Here is a 13,611-nt window from a genome sequence, read left to right on the forward strand (position 1 = left end):
AGTGCGGAGGCTAAGAACATGGGTATTAGGAGCTAGAACCTCTGGTTAAGTCTGGATCTGCCACTCACAAGCTGTGTGACCTTACGTGTAAGTCACCTGGGCACTACTGGGATCAATCTCTTCATCTATAAAATGAAGGACAATAATATGTACCTCAGAGGGCTGGTGCAAGGATTCAGTGACATAATGGAGGTAAAGCATGGTGCAAGGTACATAAAATCTGCTTAACAAAATATGACCTGGGGACTTCCCTGGTGGTCCAGTGGTGAAGACTCTGTGCTTCCACTGCAGGGGGCACGAACTCAATCCACTGTTGGGAAACAAAGACCCTGCATGCCATGGGGCATGGCCAAATTTTTTTTTAACATGCTAATTATATTTATTTTTTTATTTTGTTTTTCCTCAACTTAACACACACCAGAGCAAAGTTCCCACAAGAATTTCAAAAGACACAGATATCTCCATAGTTCTCACCAAGGAAAATACAGCAGGGAGAAGATAAAACATAAAATTTGCACTTTAGCTTTCATACCTTATACATGACTCATAAAGTGGTATGCTGGGTATCTTTTCTCAGATGGAAAGGTTTCCAGAAAAAGACTGATGGGCAAGTAGCTTCCAGGGCCCCAGGCCCTGTGGTGACTACTATGGCACTTTGTTTGGATCAGAAAAAGTTGATCACTTTGGGCAGAAGCATCTCTACACCTAGGTGCAGAGCACAGGGCTAGGAAAGCAAAATGGGGCTTCCACAATCCTCTGAAGCTGGGGCACCTCTGTACCACACTCAGATTGCAAAACTGAGTTTGTGAAGTGGACTAGTACAAGTGGCAGGGCAGCAGAGCCATTAGCTCACACTTGGGAGGGAACGTGCTGATATTTTACGCAGTTTCAGTTTGGGGCATTTTAGTTTTAGTTTTGGCAGTTTAGTTTTTAGTTTTGTCTTACCTCTAAATTGGACCTTCTGCCCTATTTTGAACATGGGTAGGTAAGCCACAGCATTATTTATCTGAAGTATTTTTCAATCTTGTTAGCAAAAGCCTCTTTGCCCCTCACTCTCCTAACCTATTATATTAGCAACTCATCGGTCTGACCTATCCACTTCTTTCCAACTCCACTGCTTCCACCCAAGCAAAGCCATTCTTATCTCTCACAACTACAAGACTCACCCAGGGACTTCGCTGGTGGTTCAGTGACAGACTCCACACTCCCAATGCAAGGGCCCCAGGTTTGATCCCTGGTCAGGGAACTAGATCCCACATGCCATGACTAACAGTTTGTACGTCTCAATTAAAGACGTGCTGTAACTAAGACTGGGTGTAACCAAATAAATAAGTATTTTTTAAAATGACTCACCCAAATGATCTCTCTGTTCTTCTCCCTATCAACCATTTCTACATAGATGCCAGAGGACTTCTTAAATGTAAATCTTATATAACTCTCACCTTAAAATCATAGATTATCATATATAAAAATTGAAAATTTTTACCATGGCCTATGTTGACTTAAATGTAGCCCTTACTTGCCTTTATAATCTCATTCCCTTGCTCACTCTGCCTCCTTCTTTTATTTATTTGGCTGCATTGGGTCTTAGTTGTGGCATGTGGGATCTTTGACCTTCACTGCTGCATGCAGGATCTTTGATTTTCTTTGCGGCACGTGTGATCTAGTTCCCTCACCAGGGATTGAGCCCTGACTCCCACCCCGGCATTGGGAGCTCAGAGTCTTAGCCACTGGAACATCAGCAAAGTCCCCCAGGCTCATCACTCTTGCCTCAGGGTCTTTTCATAGCTGTCTCTCCTCCCAGGATCTTTGCCCTCCAGAGATTCTCACTGCAGCTTCCTTCTCGTCAAGTTCAGTTTCGGGTCAGATGTGATCTCCCTGCAGGTCCTCCTGAACGCCCCATTGAAACTGGGGCACTCTCTACCAGAGACCCTGTTTCCTTATAGCACTTACATCTAAAACCTGTGTTCACTCAACTTGTTTGTTCTCATCCATCTCTTTCATATGTAGATAAAAGCTCTGAGAGAATAAAGTGTCTTCTGCCTAGTTCATTAGTGTATTTCCAATACCCAGAAGAGTGTCGGATATGACAAGCATGTAATTATTTGTTAATGAATGCATAAGTGAATTTTGAAACCAAACTTCAATGTGGTCCATTTCATGGTTATGGGATGTGGCCTAAAGGCCTGAGTTTAAAATACTCTAGGAGACCTTGCCCAGGAAAGAGCTTTCATTGAAGAAGGGTTTGAAAACAAAGCAACTGCATTGAAAGAGAGCATTAAACATGAGAATCAAATACTGAACCACAGGACATCTTATTTCAATCTTCCCTTCACAAATACACTTTAAAAATAGAAAATTACCCTCTGAGAATTAAACTATCATAAAGAAATCATCAGAGATAACACTGAGTACTTATCATGTGCCTGATTCCTTTTGAAGGGGTTTACACCCGATAACTCAACCTTCATAACAATGATGACATCTGATCAGCCTCATTTACAGATGAGGAAACTGAGGCACTGATAGATTAACTTGACCAAAGTCACACAACAAATAAGTGAGAGAACAAAGATTTCAACCCAGGCACTCTGAGTCCAGATGATGCATGCGTGCATGGTCAGTCATTCAGACGTGTACAACTCTTTGAGACCCTATGAACTGTAGCCTGACAGGTTCCTCTGTCCATGGGAGTCTCCAGGCAAAAAATACTAGAGTGGGTTGTCATTTCCTCCTCCAGGGGATCTTCCCAACCCAGGGAGCAAACCCATGTCTCCAGAATTGGCAGGTGGATCCTCTACCACTGAGCCACTTGGGAAGCCCACTGAGTCTAGATTATCTACCCTTAATCCCTAAGATTAGTCTTCCTTAAATTTGTAAATAAGTGATTGAAGATACCTATAATTATGCAAACTCTGCATAGGAACCTGGAATGTTAGGTCCATGAATCAAGGCAAACTGGAAGTGGTCAAACAGGAGATGGCGAGAGTGAATGTCAACATTCTAGGAATCAGTGAACTAAAATGGACTGGAATGGGTGAATTTAACTCAGATGACCATTATATCTACTACTGTGGGCAGGAATCCCTTAGAAGAAATGGAGTAGCCATCATGGTCAACAAAAGAGTCTGAAATGCAGTACTTGGATGCAATCTCAAAAACAACAGAATGATCTCTGTTCGTTTCCAAGGCAAACCACTCAATATCATGGTAATTCAAGTCTATGCCCCAACCAGTAACACTGAAGAAGCTGAAGTTGAACGGTTCTATGAAGACCTACAAGACCTTTTAGAACTAACACCCAAAAAAGATGTCCTTTTCATTATAGGGGACTGGAATGCAAAAGTAGGAAGTCAAGAAACACCTGGAGTAACAGGCAAATTTGGCCTTGGAATACGGAATGAAGCAGGGCAAAGGCTAATAGAGTTTTGCCAAGAGAACGCACTGGTCGTAGCAAACACCCTCTTCCAACACAAGAGGACCCTCTACACATGGACTTCACTAGATGGTCAACACCAAAATCAGATTGATTATATTCTTTGCAGCCAAAGATGGAGAAGCTCTATACAGTCAACAAAAACAAGACCAGGAGCTGACTGTGGCTCAGATCATGAACTCCTTATTGCCAAATTCAGACTTAAATTGAAGAAAGTAGGGAAAACCACTAGACCATTCAGGTATGACCTAAATCAAATTCCTTATGATTATACAGTGGAAGTGAGAAATAGATTTAAGGGCCTAGATCTGATAGATAGAGTGCCTGATGAACTATGGACGGAGGTTTGTGACACTGTACAGGAGACAGGGATCAAGACCATCCCCATGGAAAAGAAATGCAAAAAAGCAAAATGGCTGTCTGGGGAGGCCTTACAAATAGCTGTGAAAAGAAGAGAAGCGAAAAGCAAAGGAGAAAAGGAAAGATATAAGCATCTGAATGCAGAGTTCCAAAGAATAGCAAGAAGAGATAAGAAAGCCTTCCTCAGCAATCAATGCAAAGAAATCAAGGAAAACAACAGAATGGGAAAGACTAGAGATCTCTTTAAGAAAATTAGAGATACCAAGGGAACATTTCATGCAAAGATGGGCTCGATAAAGGACAGAAATGGTATGGACCTAACAGAAGCAGAAGATATTAAGAAGAGGTGGCAAGAATACACAGAAGAACTGTACAAAAAAGATCTTCACGACCCAGATAATCACGATGGTGTGATCATTCAGCTAGAGCCAGACATCCTGGAATGTGAAGTCAAGTGGGCCTTAGAAAGCATCACTATGAACAAAGCTAGTGGAGGTGATGGAATTCCAGTTGAGCTATTTCAAATCCTGAAAGATGATGCTGTGAAAGTGCTGCACTCAATATGCCAGCAAATTTGGAAAACTCAGCAGTGGCCACAGGACTGGAAAAGGTCAGTTTTCATTCCAATCCCAAAGAAAGGCAATGCCAAAGAATGCTCAAACTACCGCACAATTGCACTCATCTCACATGCTAGTAAAGTAATGCTTAAAATTCTCCAAGCCAGGCTTCAGCAATACGTGAACTGTGAACTTCCTGATGTTCAAGCTGGTTTTAGAAAAGGCTGAGGAACCAGAGATCAAATTGCCAACATCCGCTGGATCATGGAAAAAGCAAGAGAGTTCCAGAAAAACATCTATTTCTGCTTTATTGACTATGCCACAGCCTTTGACTGTGTGCATCACAATAAACCGTGGAAAATTCTGAAAGAGATGGGAATACCAGACCACCTGACTTGCCTCTTGAGAAACCTGTATGCAGGTCAGGAAGCAACAGTCAGAACTGGACATGGAACAACAGACTGGTTCCACATAGGAAAAGGAGTACGTCAAGGCTGTATATTGTCACCCTGCTTATTTAACTTATATGCAGAGTACATCATAAGAAACGCTGGGCTAGAAGCAGCACAGCTGGAATTAAGATTGCCAGGAGAAATATCAATAACCTCAGATATGCAGATGATACCACCCTTATGGCAGAAAGTGAAGAAGAACTAAAGAGCCTCTTGATGAAAGTGAAAGAGGAGTGTGAAAAAGTTGGCTTTAAGGCTCAACATTCAGAAAACTAAGATCATGGCATCTGGTCCCATCACTTCATGGGAAATAGATGGGGAAACAGTGGAAACAGTGTCAGACTTTATTTTTGGGGGATCCAAAATCACTGCAGATAGTGATTACAGCCATGAAATTAAAAGACGCTTACTCCTTGGAAGGAAAGTTATGACCAACCTAGATAGCATATTCAAAAGCAGAGACATTACTTTGCCAACAAAGGTTCGTCTAGTCAAGGCTATGGTTTTTCCTGTGGTCATGTATGGATTTGGGAGTTGGACTGTGAAGAAGGCTGAGTGCCGAAGAATTGATGCTTTTGAACTGTGGTGTTGGAAAAGACTCTTGTGAGTCCCTTGGACTGCAAGGAGATCCAACCAGTCCATTCTAAAGGAGATCAGCCCTGGGTGTTCTTTGGAAGGAATGATGCTAAAGCTGAAACTCCAGTACTTTGGCCACCTCATGCAAAGAGTTGCCTCATTGAAAAAGACTCTGATGCTGGAAGGGAATGGGGGCAGGAGGAGAAGGGGATGACAGAGGATGAGATGGCTGGATGGCATCACCAACTCGATGGACGTGCGTTTGAGTGATCTCCCGGAGTTGGTGATTGACAGGGAGGCCTGGCGTGCTGCGATTCATGGGGTTGCCAAGAGTCGGACACGACTGAGCGACTGAACCGAACTGAACTACTATGTGTCAGACTGCTGGGAACACTACATGAAAACAAGATGGACTGAGAGCTCATAGTCTGGTGGGGGTAGACAAACATGTACACAAATAAACAAGATAATTTCTCATAATGTTACATGCTATTGAAGACAACAAACAGAGTATATGGTAGAGTGAGAGTTAGTAAAGGTCTCTGTGAGAAGGCGGCAACTGAGCTGAGACCTGACATGAGGAACCAGTCATGACACTCTGGAGAAGGCTGTGTAACCAGCATACCCAGCCAGCACGAATGAGACTAGGATGTCTGACGGACTCAGGTGGACAGTGCAGCTGGTCCAAAGGGAAAGGGGGGAGAGTAATGGATGATGAGACAGAGTCAGGTATGGGCCTTGCAGGCAATGGAAGGAGTTTGGGGTTTATCCTAAGTGCAACTGGAAGCCACTGGAGGGTTTTAAACAAACTAAATCAATACCATTTTAATTCCACCAAGGTACCACCATTCCACATAGACCTTTATCTGTATCATCTTCTTGTGATCTTTAACTTCAACAGAGAGAAACATTTGAAGAGCCAGATTGTAAAGTTGGTAATACACTTACCTTGCTTAAGTCCTAATCTCTACAGAGTTTTGTAGAATTTCACCAATCACCATTTCACTTATAAGGGATATTGATCACTGTTATTGAGATTCTCATGAAACACTAGCTAAATGTTAGAATATAAAGGTCCACATTTTATAAGTGAAGAAAACAAAGGCTGAAAAGCTTCTTCAAGGTCAATAACAATTTGGAGAGGAACTGAGAAATCAGTCTCTGTTACATGTCTTTTTAACACAGTTGGCCCATCTTAATATCTCTGAAAGAAAAAAAGAAAAACACAGAGACTTACCTTCTTTCTATCATCTTTCCTGTCAAATGCACACTGCTGTTTGCACTGTTCACAAGAATACGGTGGTCCGTACTTCTTCTCTGAATTTGTGCAACGCTGACACTTGTTGCCAATAAAAGCTGCAATTATGTTGCAATACTGACAAGGTTTGGGCTTTAACAGAAAAAAAAAGGTGTCAAGTAAGTATATTATAAAATACCAGTGCTTTTTTTAACCCAATTTCTATTATACACATTAACTAATCAATGCAAAAATGCATTCCCAACTTTATAAATTTCCTTTTACATTGATCAAAGAAAGCCCAATTCCTCATACCATGTAAAGTGTTTTTATGCACAGGACCTATTGATTTTTAAATAAATAACAAAATCCCATTAGCATATATGCTGGGACTTCTCTAACAAATTCAACAGAACTAGCTCTTTGGAGAAACCAGCAAGCGCTTCCAAATTTCTGAAAAGGCCTCTTTGCCATTATCAGTGTATAAACATGTTGGGAGAATGCCTGCAAGAACACCGTATGCTGAACCCTAACACTGAAAAAAAAAAATTATTCATCAAAATGAAAAGTCAACTATTACCAAGCCAAGAGCTCACACCACAGGATACATCTTTCCCCTTCTCTTTACATACTGGTTACTGAAGCTTCTCCAGGAAAATTATATCACAAACCTGTCATAGTGACTACAAACACAGAACTTATTAATACTAAGTATTAGCTAACTTTGAAAGATAAATACTAGATACATTTTTCTGAGAACATTTTTACATAACTAGGTCTTCTAATTTAAAAAACTGTAATTATATTAAAAGTTCGCAGAAGGTAAGGTCCCAAGAGACCAGACTACTCACTGTTAGGTAAGGAGAAACCCTACTTACCGTTCCATACAACTGCACATTCTGAGCACATTTCTTGCATATAGTATTAGTTTTACTGTTAAGGAAGAAAGAGACACAAGGCTTTGTAAGGAAAAAAAGTCATGTTACATAGAACATCTCAAAAGAGATTCTTCCTTAACTCCAAGGAATTTTTTTCATTACTAAGTGCCAAGGTGAAAAACGGTTTGGATATTAGATTAACTGAAGGTTGAGTTATCTGGCCATGAACTCTTTTAATTATTTCATAGTTTTAGCTCAAATAAAACAAGACTTTGGTTTAAGTGGAGAGTGAGCTGTTTCTGATTATGAAATTTTCAAGTATGACCAAGTAAATGTATCAGATATGGAGAGGACAATCCAAAGAAATATTATGTCAAGACGAAAAATGTACTCAGAAAAGAAATTAATCCTCCTTAATTCAGATGACCAGGTGAGAAATTTGAGATGAGGAATAAAGTATTTGTGTTTGGAGTATAAACTCAGAAATTCTATTCATGTTGACCTTACTCTGTCTACATTCTCCTTTGTAAGCAAAAGTATATGAAAATCCCAGATGTGGGGAAACAGATGCAAACATTAAACATTTTTTCAATATTTCAAGTACTCTAGGAGCTAAGCACTGACAAAAATAAACACACCCTTTCCCTTGTGAGGGGTCTTCCCTTGTAGCTCAGTGAAGATCCAGGTCACAGCATTTCCAACTTGCCTAAACTGATGAACTGCCCTGGGAAAAGAAATCACCTTCAAATAAAGTCTAACCCTTCCCACAGTAAGGCACAAACAAATACCTGATGTTTAAGGACAGTTTAAACAATATTTGAGGGCCAAAAACAAAATCACATAAAAATCCAGTATATTCACTACTTTGCCTTTTTTTCCCCCTACAATTCCTATCAAAGTGACTACAAAGTTAAAAACCAGAAGAAATACCTTAAAGTAGAAAACATTAAATTAAAATGAGATATTCAAACAAAGTATTTCCCAGGGCAATTTTCTGCCATTTAAAAAAGGCAGTTCAGGGACTTCCCTGATGGTCCAGTGGGTTTAAAAAAAAAAAAAAAAAAGCCAGTTCAGGAAGTGAAGTATATTGAAAAAGACCTCTACAGAGAGGATTAGCATCAGTGATGCTGTGATGTTGAACATTTGGGTTTATCTTAGATTTATTACTCAAGGAATGGGACATATATATCAATATATATAAATGTTCTTGACCCCTCAAAAAAATGCAAAAAAAACCTATTACTATAATCCACCTTGAATTAATTTTTATGTATGGTATGAATTAAGGGTTAAACTTCGTATCTCACCCTACACACAAAAACTAATTCAAAAGGGAATCACAGGCCTAATGTAAGAGCCAAAATATAAAGCTTCTAGAGCATATTCTATGTTTCCATTTATATGAAGTTCTTGAACAGGTAAAACTAATCTACAGTAGAAAGGAAAATCAGTACAGTGGTTGTTTGGAAAAAAGCAAGGAGGGTGGGGACTGACTAGGTTGGAGTTATAATCTCTGGGGTGACAGTAATGTTTTATATTTTGATGGGGTTTGGGGTAAAACAGATGTATACTGTTTTTAAAACTCATCGAATGATGCAAATAAGATGTGAGCATTTCACTGTGTGCAGATTTTACCTCTAAAAACATTTTAAAACCATAAACAAATATTGAACTCTAGTTAATGATATGCATGCTGAAGTGTTTAGGGTCAAGTACACTAATGTTCACAACTTTAAACTGCATCACAAATAAGATGGATCAATATACTGATGGACAGAGAGATGGACAGATGCAAATATAGTAAACTAAACGTAAAGCAGAGACATTACTTTGCCAACAAAAGTCCGTCTAGTCAAGGCTATGGTTTTTCCAGTAGTCATGTATGGATGTGAGAGTTGGACTGTGAAGAAAGCTGAGCACTGAAGAATTGATGCTTTTGAACTGTGGTGTTGGAAAAGACTCTTGAGAGTCCCTTGGACTGCAAGGAGATCCAACCAGTCCATCCTAAAGGAGATCAGCCCTGGGTGTTCTTTGGAAGGAATGATGCTAAAGCTGAAACTCCAGTACTTTGGCCACCTCATGCGAAGAGTTGACTCATTGGAAAAGACTCTGATGCTAAGAGGGATTGGGGGCAGGAGGAAAAGGGGAAAACAGAGGATGGGATGGCTGGATGGCATCACCGACTCGATGGACGTGGGTTTGAGTGAACTCCAGGAGTTGGTGATGGACAGGGAGGCCTGGCGTGCTGCGATTCATGGGGTCGCAAAGAGTTGGACACGACTGAGCGACTGAGCTGAACTGAAACGTAAATTGTAGAATTTAAGTAGTGTGTAGGTGAGTGTTTACAGTCTAGTCTTTTTTTGGTTTGTTTTTGTTTGAAAATACACCTAACAAAATGTCAGGGGAAACAGTCCCAAAATTGAAATGATGCTGACTAAAATCAGGCTTCTAGGTCCGTGTATCGGAGAAGGCGATGGCACCCCACTCCAGTACTCTTGCCTGGAAAATCCCATGGATGGAGGAGCCTGGTAGGCTGCAGTCCATGGGGTCGAGAAGAATCAGACAGGACTGAGCGACTTCACTTTCACTTTTCACTTTTATGCATTGGAGAAGGAAACGGCAACCCACTCCAGTGCTCTTAAATGGAGAATCCCAGGGACGGCGGGGCCTGGTGGGCTGCCGTCTATGGGGTCGCACAGAGTCGGACACGACTGAAGCGACTTAGCAGCAGCAGCAGGTCCGTGTATGAGCTAGGAAATAAGACCCCATCCTGCTTAAGGTAATATTACCTACAGCCACAGCGCCACAAAAAAGGTGAACTTGCTATACCACTAAACCACTCTGCTGCCATTAAAAAGTCCCCCATAGATGCGTGCTTCATTCACACCCAGGTATTTTTCACACGTCTCAAAATGAGATTCACACGAGGTAAGTGTAAAGGCAAGTGAGTTTTTTCAAATGTGACTAGGGCTAACAAAGCCTTTATCAGGATTGTCACATTTCCAAAAGTATCTTCTTTCAGCTTATAATTTCTTCAAACTCTATGTATAAACGTACTAGAACACAAGACTCATGTTTTCTGTTGTGGGGTTGCTTTCTTAGTGTCAAAAATATCAAAACCACAATATAAAATTATCAAGGCGTGAAAAATAAGTAACTAATTTGTAAGCAATTAATGAATAACTAGAGAACAATGCGTATTTTACATCCATTGTGTTGTGACCGGAAATGGCAGCGCCTGCGTATAACGCAACTGATTACCTCTCTTGCTGGTATTCAGTCCTACAGTAGGTGCACTTCACAACAGGGTGTGCAATCCGACATTCCTGAAATGAAACGAGGATATAACTTTAACAGGCAGTCAGAAATGGAAACAGTCTTCAGTAGGAGGCAGAGACGGGAGTACTATTCCAAGCACAAGCACTGTGCTTGACTGAGTCACTTTAACTTTCTGGGACTAATTTTTTTCGTCTGTAATACTGGCATCACCACCCTGCATTGATGTGGGAGTTAAGTAAGAATTTATATGGAACTAGTCATAAATTGTAAAACAAAGGTATGAATAAGCCTCAGACATAAGGAATAAAAAGCCCTGAATTCTAGTCCGGTTCTGCCTCTGCCACTGAGTGATTTTTCAGCAGGTTCATTTGTGAAATCAAAGTACTGGATAAAAATTATTGCTTACATACATAAATCTCCCTTAAAATCAAATACACACGTACACACAAATATATATTTAAGGCCAAAAAGGCACTCAACTATTTGATTTTTGAGATCTCTCATACCTAGTTAACAAAGTGTCAACTTTATGGCCATTTGAGGCCATAACGATTGCCTCAACACAATTATGAGTTATCCATAATAGAGACACAAACTCTGGATTAATCTGGAGATAACTCGACATCACTCTACAGTCGGCTTAGTGACTTTTAACTGTCACCTCACAGCACCTCTATTCATTTAAATAGGCAAAGAAAGATGAATCAACTTAAACGAAAAAGAGAACTTGGACCTTCAAGGGTAAAAACTGAACAGCAGCTGGTTAGGGGGAGGACCGAAGGTCACTAACTAGACGCTGAAAAAATCATCCTTTTGCTTTATGCGCTTGATTGCGGGGCTTTATTATGAAGCCTGTATACCTCTGACTCTGAAACTGACTGAAAAGTGCCCGTGAGGCGCCCGAGTTCGAGGCAATCCTCCCAGGCAACACCCGACTCTGGAGTTTAGTACCAGGTAGGGTAGGAGGTCCCTAAGTCTGAAGCCCATCAGATCTCGGCGGGGGTTGGGAGAAGCCAGCCCAAGAGGAATCTCCGGCGCCGCTGGTCCAGAGCGAGCCGGGGACCAGGTGTCCCCTCCCCCGACCTCACGGGGTCCAAGAACAATCCCTCACGGTTGCTAAGCACCCGGACACGCCGGCCGCAGGGACCTGGACGGGGCCTGGGTCTCCCCCCACGTGCCCCGCCGGCTCCCGGCGGGGCGGGTGCGGCTCCTCAGCTAGGCGGGCCTGCCACGCCCTGCCCAGGGGACCCCGCCGGGCGTCCCCGCAGAACCGGGAGGTCCGGGCCGCGCGTCGAGCGTCCCAGTTCCCGGCCGCCGCCCCAGCCCGCGCACCTTGCACAGCTGCTGCCCCTGAGACAGCGCCTCGAAGGGGAAGCGCTGGTGGCACTTGGTGCAGGCGTAGAGCGCCGCCATGTCCGGCCCGGGCCGTGCTCACCGCCCCGCCGGCCCGGCCCGCCGCTTTATCTGACAGTCTGAGGCACAACCTGGCGGTGGCAGGCTGCGGGCTGCGGCAGGCAGGCGGGCCCTCGGGTGCGAGCGGACCGGGGGGGCGCGGCAGCGCTAAGTGCCCGTTCACTGGTTCATTTCGACGTCTATCAAGGGGAAAGGGACGGAACACAGAGCTTCTTGGGACTCTGATTCGGTCTGGACTGGAGTACGCCACTTATGACGCGCGCGGCCTCGATTATGTAAAGCGCAGTCACGCGGGGGCGCCGCTGGGAGGGACGGTCTCCCGCCCGGGACCTAGGAAGCGCCTAGGCTCCTCCCACTTCTCTCTCGGCTCCCGCCTTCGCTCCTCCTCTCTCAGCCGCAGGCGCAACGGCGCGCCTCTCGCGATACCTTCTCAGAGTTGTGATGTTTCAGTCTCCATGGAGCTGCCCTTTGGTGGCGTGTTGTGCCGAGTGCGGTGCATTGTTGAACTAGAACACGGTCGCCACTGCGAGCCTGAAGAAGATTGGGGGTGGGGGGAGCGGGCGGGGGCGGCGCTTGTGGAAAAACAACTCCAACCTCAGAGCCAGAGGGCCCTGCACAGCCCTCTAACTCGAAAAAGTAGCGGAAGCAGGAGAAACAACTTAGACGGATGCCCTCTGTCTGAGACTCCTAAAAAAGAGGGACCTAGTCTAGGGTCTCTGACCTCCAGAGAGAAGGAGAAGCCCCAGAGAAAACACCCCTATTTTGTGGAAGAGGGGTGCTGGCCCCGCAGAAAGGAGAAGACAGATACTAAAGTGAGGCTCTCCACTGCTGAGAGTTCTTGGACCCTCGAGGACCCCTCCAAGTGGGATGCAATTGGCCTAAGGCCTGCTCTCTATTGTGTCTTATCCAGTTGCACCCTCAGTTTATATCTCTCGAACAACCACTTGGCATTTCCTAGTTAGATCTGGCCACCGGAAAGCAAGCCACGTCCTCCCGGCTACTCTGCCTCTTTCCAGTCGCCACTTCCAGTTCCCAGCCTGGTGCGTCTAGGGGCTGTCCAAGGAAGTACAGAGTTTTTTTCTTGAGACTTTGGCAAAGCTTCCTGCAGTGCTGACCTTTCCAAGTCTGCTTCATAGCTGCTCTGGGGCTATTACTTTTGACTCTGCCAACCACCTGAGCCATACTAATTGCAGTTTTACCTCAATGTGCGGTTTTGTTTTTTAGTTTTAAACAACCGAGGGCACATTTATAGCTTATAAATCCCGCCTCCACCAAATTTTCTCTCTTTGATACCCAAATGCAGCCCCCTACTTGTGATTTTGCCGAAAGTTGTGTATTTTTTAAAACTATATTTATTTTTGGTTGTGCTGGGTCTTGGTTCCTCTGCCAGGCTTTGTCTAGTTGCACTGATGGAGCCTACTGT

General features: G+C 43.3%; 1 protein-coding gene across 3 annotated transcripts in view; it reads right to left on the reverse strand.

Moving 5' to 3' along the window:
* Positions 1 to 12,545, reverse strand: part of FAM76A (family with sequence similarity 76 member A) — a 32,875-nt gene extending 20,330 nt beyond the window's left edge. Inside the window, exons 1-4 of one of the 3 annotated variants that reach the window (XM_061391917.1) lie at positions 12,108 to 12,545; positions 10,758 to 10,822; positions 7,497 to 7,551; positions 6,619 to 6,771 (exon numbers count right to left, since the gene is read on the reverse strand). In XM_061391917.1, coding sequence (XP_061247901.1) covers positions 6,619 to 6,771; positions 7,497 to 7,551; positions 10,758 to 10,822; positions 12,108 to 12,188 — 354 coding nt within the window. In that variant the 5' untranslated portion in view covers positions 12,189 to 12,545. The other 2 variants (XM_061391900.1, XM_061391908.1) reach the window with 2 other exon arrangements.
* Positions 12,546 to 13,611: the final 1,066 nt, after the last annotated feature.

Source organism: Bos javanicus, chromosome 2 (assembly GCF_032452875.1).
Source record: "Bos javanicus breed banteng chromosome 2, ARS-OSU_banteng_1.0, whole genome shotgun sequence".
In the NCBI taxonomy this organism is placed as follows: domain Eukaryota; kingdom Metazoa; phylum Chordata; class Mammalia; order Artiodactyla; family Bovidae; genus Bos; species Bos javanicus.